The 9,224-nt window shown below is 43.5% G+C and overlaps 1 protein-coding gene across 1 annotated transcript; it reads right to left on the bottom strand.

The window, feature by feature from the left end:
• Window positions 1-3,277: 3,277 nt before the first annotated feature.
• Window positions 3,278-6,817, bottom strand: LOC120076299. The gene is given in 4 exon segments (XM_039030066.1): window positions 3,278-4,586; window positions 4,656-5,817; window positions 5,956-6,223; window positions 6,497-6,817. Coding segments are annotated over 4 exon segments (3,060 nt in total).
• Between the last annotated feature and the right edge of the window lie 2,407 nt (window positions 6,818-9,224).

The following is a 9,224-nucleotide window of genomic DNA, read 5'->3' as shown; positions in this document are numbered from 1 at the left end:
TCAGATAGTACCATAGATTCGCGTCTGGAGTTAAATTCCTGGAAGCTAGCATCTTTGCTCCGTTTCTAGATGTTTGCCACTTGCTTCCAGGTTTGGCTACCGTTCGTAACGCATCTTCCAGTTGGCTTGGCGTTGGCTGCTCTAAGATGCGATTACCTTCCGCGTCCGAATTACTATCGATGTTGAACACTTCGTTGATCTTGTCCGCTGAGAAGTGCACTAATACCCCATCAACGAAGGTGTGTTCTTCTCCATGTCAAACTCGCTGGTGTAGAACATGCAGACAAGGTTGGGCCAAATACGTGTGTGCCCAACGCAGAACTAACTCTGACCCATTGCGTTTATTGTTTCTGTTATGTAGACTGGCAGTGGGTTGTGCTCAGAAAAGAAGCCCTTTTCTACAAGTATGTCACTGAATTGACGCTTTCTTCTCGAGATCTTCTTAGGTAACGTGTCGGTACCTTGCGTTTTCCTGCCGCGTATTCTTTGGCTTCCTTTGCTAGCTCTCTCAATTCATTCTCCAATTCCCTTTGGAGAGCTATCTTCTTTCATCCTTGCCTTGCGGGCTGATAGTCTTCCAAGTCCTTCTCTAGTGCGTCGTGCCTTGAGCTACTCCCATGCGTTGCATCCTCAGGGCCGGATACTGATTGCTCATTTTCTTCCTCCAATATTAACTTTCTTTTCCTTGTCACTCTCTTTGATTTTAAGGGCCCTTCATTCACGTCGGGTTGACGTGATTGAGACGCGTCTGGGCCAATTCTTCCATCTTCTTCTTCTAATTCCGCCTCTAGCATCATAACGTACCGCTCGACTTTGTCCAATTCAAGTGATGCATTAGGTGGGTCGGAACACATCACTTGATCTTCCTCTTGACCTTGATTGAGGCTTACCAAAATGGCTCCAAATACTTCCTGCTCGTCCATTCGAGCCAATTCCGCCAACTCTTCAGGGTTACGCTCTAACGCAAGACTGTCAGACGGGGGTCTGGGTGGAGTGAATGGAGGGGTGCCTGCTGGGGTATGCGGTGGTTAGCTTGACGCGTCTGAGTCGACTGGGTAGATGGTTGCTAAGGGTTGGATTGAAAGTGGAGGCGGTGGACGCATGGCTGGAGATGGGGCATTGTGAATGTAGGCTGGAAGTGGGTCATGCGTTGCACCCACCGGGGTTATGTTAGGAATGAATGGTGGTGGGGCAGGCTTGGTGTAGGGCTTGTGGCTGTCGTATATGACGGACGCAGCTTCCGTTTTGCAGGTGTTTTGGGCTTTGGCTTAGTGGTAGTTTTGGGTTTTGGTTGAGAGGTCTTAGCCAGAAGGGTTACGATGGCTTTGGAGGTTTTGGAAGGGAGTTTTGTGGGTATTGTTGTGGGCTTCGACAGCCATTGAGAGGAGGAGGTTGCTCTGCCGTGCGTGGGTTTTATTTGGACAGGGGCTTTGGAAGTTTTTCTGGGGCTCGAGGGAGGTGAAGTCGAAATGGACGAGGAAAAGTAGGAACTTACCGACGAGTCGTTCCCAAAGCTCATGGCCTGGTTCTGACTATCTGATGCAGACAACATTGTGGCCGGAGAGGAGCTTGAGCAGATCGGAGGTGAGGGAAACGGAGAGGCTGGGGTTTTTTTTTTTTTTTTTGTTTCAGAGAGCTCGAGAGGAAAAAGAGAGCTCGAGAGGAAAATGAAGCGTTCGATTTTTTTATAGGCTGAGAGAGAGTTAGTGGGCTGACATCAGGCGACGCCTGACGTCCATAATAAATGTGAAGCTAAAAGGACGTCTTGGGTTTCTAAGCACTTGAGTGCTTTTGTATTCTCGAGACGCATCCCTTCAATTGGGCCATGCATTAGACTTGAATCTAACGCGTCCGTTATTCCCAACTCGATTATATACAACTTTAAAAAAAAAAAAAAACAAATAAAATTTCCAACTTATGAAGGCAAAAATAGAGAACAATCAATCTTAAAACCGACAAACAAACAAACCAACAAACTCAAACGCATAGGTAAAATACAGAATGCAAAAAGAATAAGGGAAGAGAAAGCGTCCCTGGAATATGTAGCGATGCGAACGCAGGGATGCTTCGACGTGGGCCTCAGTTGGCTTCACGTAGTGTGAAAGATGATTTTTGACATTCCATGCCATCTTCAAAGTATGGCTTCACTCTTTGGCCATTTACTTTGAATGTGTTGGTGCCATCCTCCCGTGTTAATTTCACTGCTCCATATGGAAAGATTGTCTTAATGATGAAGGGTCCTGACCACCTAGATTTTAACTTCCCTGGAAACAAACGCAAAGGTGAATTGAACAAAAGAACTTTTTGGCTAACAACAAGCTCTTTCTTACTGATGTGTTGGTCGTGCCAACGTTTTGTCTTCTCTTTGTATAGCTTGTTGTTCTCGTACACGTTCAATTGCCACTCCTCGAGCTCATTGAGCTAAAGTTTGCGTTGAGCGCCCGCGGCGTCCAAGTTCAGATTTAGCTTCTTAACTGCCCAAAATGCCTTGTGCTCCAACTCTAAAAGTTAGTGACAAGCTTTGCCAAATACTAGAGAGTATGAAGACATACCTATAAGGGTCTTGTAGGCAGTCCTGTAGGCCCAGAGCACTTCATCCAGCCTCTGTGCCCAGTCCTTCCACGTTGCGTTGACAACTTTCTCCAGGATAGATTTGATTTCTCGATTGGATACTTCAGCCTGACTGTTTGTTTGTGAGTGGTAAGCAATAGCGATCTTGTGCCTAACATTATATTTTGCAAGTAATTTAGAAATGATGTGATTAATGAAGTGCGTACCTTCGTCACTTACCAGGGCTCTTGGCTTTCCGAATCGTGTGAAGATGTTCCTGGTAAGAAACTTAGAGACAGTGGACGCATCATTCCTAGCACAGGCCACTGCTTCTACCCACTTTGATACACAGTCTACTGCAAGCAGGATGTATTGTTTACCGCAAGACAGGGGAAAAGGTCCCATAAAATCAATACCCCAAACATCAAACAACTCAACTTCAAGAATATTGTTCATGGGCATTGCGTCCCTTGAAGAAATATTCCCGGTGCGTTGGCAGGGGACACATTTACGAACAAACTCCCTCGCGTCTTTAAAGAGGGTGGGCCAGAAGTATCCGCTTTGAAGAACCTTCACAGTGGTTCTTTTCCCAACGAAATGCCCTCCGTAAGGAGAGTCATAACACTCGGCCAAGATGTGTTGTGTCTCCTCCGGAACGCATCGACGCATTATAGAGTCAGGGCCTTGTTTATATAGAAACGGTTCATCCCAAAAATAAAACTTGCTGTCATGAACTAACCTTTTGCTGAGAGTTGAAGTTCCCAAGGAATTGCTTGGTAGTTAAGTAATTGACTATGTCTGCGTACCAAGGTTCCCTTCCTTCAACTCTAAACAGGCTTTCATCAGGAAATGCGTCCTTGATTTCACTTTCTTGATCTTGCATTTCTTGATTTTCTAGTCTGGACAGGTGGTCAGCCACTTGATTCTCTATTCCCTTTTTATTCTGGATATCAATCATTTTTTTGTCCTTTCGTTTTTCTTGAAAATAATGCGATTTTTTTTTTATAAATGGGAAATAAATATCAAACTCCTGTAACAGCAGCACCCATCTTATGAACCTTGGTTTCGCGTCCTTTTTGCTCATCAGGAATTTTGTGGCTGAATGATCGGTATATATGGTGGCTGACGCACCAACTAAGTAAGATCTAAACTTCTCAATGCCAAACACTACAGCCAACATTTCTTTTTCAGTGGTGGTGTAGTGTTCCTGAGAGTCATTCAGTGTTTTGGACGCGTAAGAGATGAGATGTATCAAATTACCTTTCTTCTGCCTTAACATTGTTCCTATTGCCACATCACTCGCATCACACATGAGAATAAAATGTTGCGTCCAGTCAGGTGCTATTAGTATCGAGGCTGTCGTCAACGCATATTTCAATGTTTCAAACGCGTCAGTGCAGTCTTCATTAAAATCATAAGGCCAGTTCGCCTCTGGTAATGCACTCAGAGGTCGCACAATTTGAGTGAATCCTCTAACGAACCTTCTATAGAAGCCAACATGCCCTAGAAAACTTCGTAAAGCTTTAACATTTTATGGTGGTGGAAGTTTTGCTATGACATCTATTTTGGCTTCATCTACTTCCAACCCAGCCTTGGATACTTTATGGACTAAGACAATTCCTTCAGTCACCATGAAATGACATTTTTCCCAATTCAGCACAAGGTTTGTTTCTTCACATCGAGCGAGGACAGCCTCCAAATTATCTAGGCATGACTGGAATGAGTCTCCAAAGACTGAAAAATCGTCCATGAAGACTTCAGCGGTCTTTTCTAAGAAGTCAGAGAAGATAGCCATCATACACCTTTGAAATGTCCCAGGTGCGTTACACAGCCCAATGGGCATGCGTCTGAATGCAAATGTTCCAAAGGGACAGGTAAATGTAGTCTTCTCCTGATCTTCTGGGTCAATCAAAATCTGGTTATAACCAGAGTATCCATCAAGAAAGCAATAAAATCCTTTGCCCGCAAGTCTGTCAAGCATTTGGTCGATGAAAGGAAGGGGGAAATGATCTTTCTTAGTTGCTGCGTTGAGCTTCCTATAATCCATACAGATGCGTCAGCNGAAAGGAAGGGGGAAATGATCTTTCTTAGTTGCTGCGTTGAGCTTCCTATAATCCATACAGATGCGTCAGCCCGTGACAGTCCTCGAGGGTATGAGCTCATTATTGCTGTTGACTATCACAGTCGTTCCCCCTTTCTTGGGAACGCATTGGACTGAACTTACCCAACTACTGTCGGATATAGGATAGATGACTCCCGCGTCTAACCATTTTAAAATTTCTTTCTTGACCACTTCTTTCATTATGGGGTTCAACCTTCTTTGAGGCTCGATCGACTCCGACTTCCCTTCTTCTAGCCTGATCTTATGCATGCAATAGGATGGGCTAATGCCACGGATATCCGCTAGCGTCCAACCTATTGCATGCTTGTGCTTTTTTAGCATCTGCAAGAGAGAGTGCTCCTTAGGCTCTGTAAGATTTGTGGAAATGATCACAGGTAAAGTGTTGTTTGTTCCAAGGAAGGCATATTTCAGGTGACTAGGTAACTGTTTCAACTCAAGTTCTGATGGTTCCTCAAGTGATGGACGCGTTGGTTTTGTCCGCCGCTCACTCAGACTTGGCGTCTCTGATTCTTTCAGGTTTTCCTCCAACGCGAGGACCTCGCATACATGGGTCTTTTCTTCAGGCAACTCAATACTGTTCAGTTGACAATCTTCACTATCTGGGAATTTTAATGCGTTTAATACATTAAACTTCACCTCTTCATTGTCCACGCGCATAGTTAATTCATCTTTATGCACATCAATTAAAACTTTCCCAGTAGCTAAGAAAGGGCATCCAAGGATAATTGGTACCTCCCTATCTGCTTCATAGTCCAAGATAATAAAGTTTGCTGGGAATATGAAGTTGTCAACCTTTACTAGAACGTCTTCAATCTTTCCTTCTGGGTACTTGATTGTTTTGTCAACAAGATAAAGAGTAACAAAAGTAGGTTGTGCTTCGCCAATTCCCAGTTTCTTAAAAATTGAAAGTGGCATGAGATTAATGCTGGCTCCCAGATCGCACAATGCATGACCCACATCCAATCCTCCTATCGAGGAAGGAACTGTGAAGCTCCCAGGGTCCTTCTGCTTCTTGGGTAGACTGTTGCTTACTAACGCGTTGCACTCCTGCGTTAGCGCGATTACTTCTGTCTCATTGACTCTTCTTTTCTTCGTCAAAATGTCCTTAAAAAATTTGACATATGTTGGCATCTGCTCCAAGGCCTCTATAAGTGGAACGTTGATATGCAATTGCCTTAAGAGCTCAAGAAAGCGCTTGAATTGTTATTCATCATTTTTCTTCATCAGTCATCTAGGGAATGGTGCGTTCAGAGGCACCTCAGGCTTTCTTGCATTAGACATACTGGGTTCTGAATGGCTTGTGGTCTCGGGCGTTCTTTCTTCTTGATCCATTGAACATGTGATGTGTTCTTTCGAAGGACTGTTGTTTCTTGGATTCATTCTTCTTTCTTCAAGAGCTCTTCCACTTCGCAACGTCACCGCATGACATTGCTTCTTTCCATTGTTGCTCCCAGGTGTTTCAGTGTTGCTAGGTAGAACTCCAGGCTGCCTGTTCTTCAACTCGCTTGCTATCTGCCCAACCTGTATTTCAAGGTTTCTGATAGACGACGCCTGGCTTTTTAACAATGCGTCATTCTGGGCTATGTACTCCTTTAATAGGTTCTCAAGTGGAGATCCTGAGCTCGACGCCTGTCCTCCTCTATTAAAGGGCTATTGATGTTGCTGATGCGTTTGTTGAAATGCAGGCGGCGGTCCATTCCTTTGCTAATGGTTCGCCCCTGGGTGGTGCTCCTGATGATTTGCTCCTGTCCAAGAAAAATTCGGATGGTTTCTCCATCCTGGGTTATATGTATTGGAAAATGGGTTGTTTTTAATGAAACATACTGACTGAGGATTTTGTGGGCAATCCGCATAAGAGTGAGGATCTCCACAACCCACATAGCTAAACATGGGCTGCCCGAACGCTTCTACCTGATTCACCTTCTGTTGATTTGATGCGTTTCCTAGCTTTATGTTCTGCAAAAGGCTGGTCATCGTAGCCACTTGAGCAGAAAGTATGGCTAATGCGTTGGAATCGATAGAATTAACATTCTGAGATCTCTTCTTCCTGTCAGCTCTTCCACCATACGTATCGTCCACCCATTCCATGTCGTGTTTAGCAATGCGGTCTAATATCTCCTTAGCCTTGGTGTAAGATTTGTCCATAAGTCCACCACCGCTGCTGCGTCTGCTGCCATCTGCGATGCTCTATTCAATCCTCCATAAAACGTCTCCATTTGGATAGTTAGTGGTAGTCCGTGGTTTGAGCAATTCTTGACCAATCCCTTAAAACGCTCCCATGCGGCTCTTAAGGTCTCAGTTTCTTCTTGTTCAAAGTTCATAATCTCTCGACGCCTCCTCGTGTTGGTGGTAGGTGGGAAGTATTTTTGCATAAATTTCTCCACTAACTTCTCCCAGTGGTGATTTCACGAGGCTCCAGTCAGCTTACCCATTGTTTTGCGTCGTCACGCAAAGAATAGAGGAACAAAAACAGCTTGATTGCCTCTAGGATGATTCCAGGAATCACAAATGAGTTACACGTTCCCAGGAAACGCTTCATGTGGGCGTGAGGATCTTCACCACGACCACCTCTAAATTATCCAGCAGTCTGGAGCATTTAGAGCATTACAGATTTCATCTCGAACCTGGTCCCATCTGATGTCGGGTAGATGATTCCTAGAGAGAAATCATATAGTATAGGGGACGCGTACTCCCTCATGGGACACATGCTGTTGTTCGCCATTAGGATTGGATTCTATGCAGCATGAGCTAGTTGCTGATTTGTTTGTTCTTCCGCCATTGCTCGTTGCCTGTTCTGTTGTCTGAGAAATTGTTGGCTCAACCTTCGACGACGATTAGATCGGTTCCTACGTCGGAAGGTCTTTTTAATCTCAGGGTCATATCTGAGTTTGGGAGTGCTCTCCCTGCTCATAAACGTTCACAAGCTTAAGGTTAGCTTGTAATACTCCCTCGACTGAAATGTTCCTAAAAAAGATACAAACAAAATTTCTAGTTAGTCTTGTTTCTGAATCCCCGGCAACGGTACCAAAAACTTGTTCGTTGCTATCGTGATTCGCTCTAGGAGTGTATTGTATAAAATGAATTGGAAGAATAAGTGCTAAGTATAAATGATGCGTTGATGCTTTGATGCGTTTATGTAATTATAACGCGATGGTGCGTTAGAGATATACAACAAAACGCACAACACTCCTTCTAATGACGTTCAAGTTTTTCTAAACCAGACCCAAGTATAAATCTAATTTAGGTTCCTGGTAAGTCCAGGGCCGAACTCAGGGATTCAGTTAAACGAACGCAGACCTTGCGTTGTATCTATTGTAGGAGTTTCCTAAATTATGAAGAGAAATGTGTTATTTACATTAAAGTTCTGTGTTTGTGCCAGAAGATACAAAAGAGTTGAGTAGTGAGTGATGGATCATGCGAGAATGGAGTTTAATGTAAGTGGCATACGTCGGTCTAAGATGAATGTACACAAACCAGGGTGTGATGGGGATGAGATGGATGAATTGCTTATCTTTGTTTATGCGTTAGACTTTATTCAACACTTCTCAATGCGAATAACATACAAAACCTATCTCTAGGATGCATGCGTATAACACAGAATGCAATAAACACCAGTAAGTCTATCTCTAGATGTACTAGACGTTCTACTTGATGCTGGCTTATTTACTCTTTCGAATAATCTAAGCTAAGGATGCTTTTACCAATTTGGCAAGTCGGCTCAAGTGTTGAAATGAAGTTTTGCATAAAGTATTAATGCATTCAACATAAACAAGAAATAAACAATGGCAAGTGTGATGGATCAAACATATGAATTTTATAAAGAAACAGAGTGTCTTTACAAAAGCAATATTCAATCAGATGAAATGAAAGCGATAAATGAGATGAAGGAAACTTGAGTCAAGCTACAGAGTACAATCTCTTGTATCTCTTTGGATCAATCTCGTTGTGTACAATCACTTGTATAGGAATTGGACGAAGTGTCTTTCTCAATATTGGCTTCCTCTGCTCCCTGACCGGCGGTGGTGGTGGTTCTCAACCCTTCTGATCGTCTTGGCACCACAGCACAGCTTTTAAAGAACTAAAACTATGACTACGCTATTACAGAGAGTAAGGATCTTGATAATTTCTGAACTAACTAACTCTGGAGGGACTTCATCTATTTATAGGCGTTGGTCATGTCCACTTGGTTGATGGGCAGCATTAAAGTCCATGCCCTGGTCAGCCGCCTGACACTCAGAAGCTTTTCAGACGCCGCCTGCTGTAGGTGCTCATACTTGCAAGTGGTGATGTGACAAAATCAGCCTGGATCAATGAATCTTCTCTGCGTTGAACTCCCTCTGACGCATGGCCCATGCGTTAGAACTTTTGCCTGCGACACTTCTTGATTATGCGTTAGCTTCTTGTTAAAATCCTGCAATACAATGCGTTAGTGTCGCAGTTTTTAATAATAAAACTTCTTTTGCATGAGTTTGCTAATGTTTGAATAATTCCATGCGTTTCTTCTAAAAATGAGGAGAATTTATCATTAAAAACCTTAGTTGTTCCAACTTAA

This window comes from Benincasa hispida, chromosome 4, assembly GCF_009727055.1.
Source record: "Benincasa hispida cultivar B227 chromosome 4, ASM972705v1, whole genome shotgun sequence".
NCBI lineage: Eukaryota > Viridiplantae > Streptophyta > Magnoliopsida > Cucurbitales > Cucurbitaceae > Benincasa > Benincasa hispida.
This window is presented reverse-complemented; position numbering and strand designations above follow the sequence as displayed.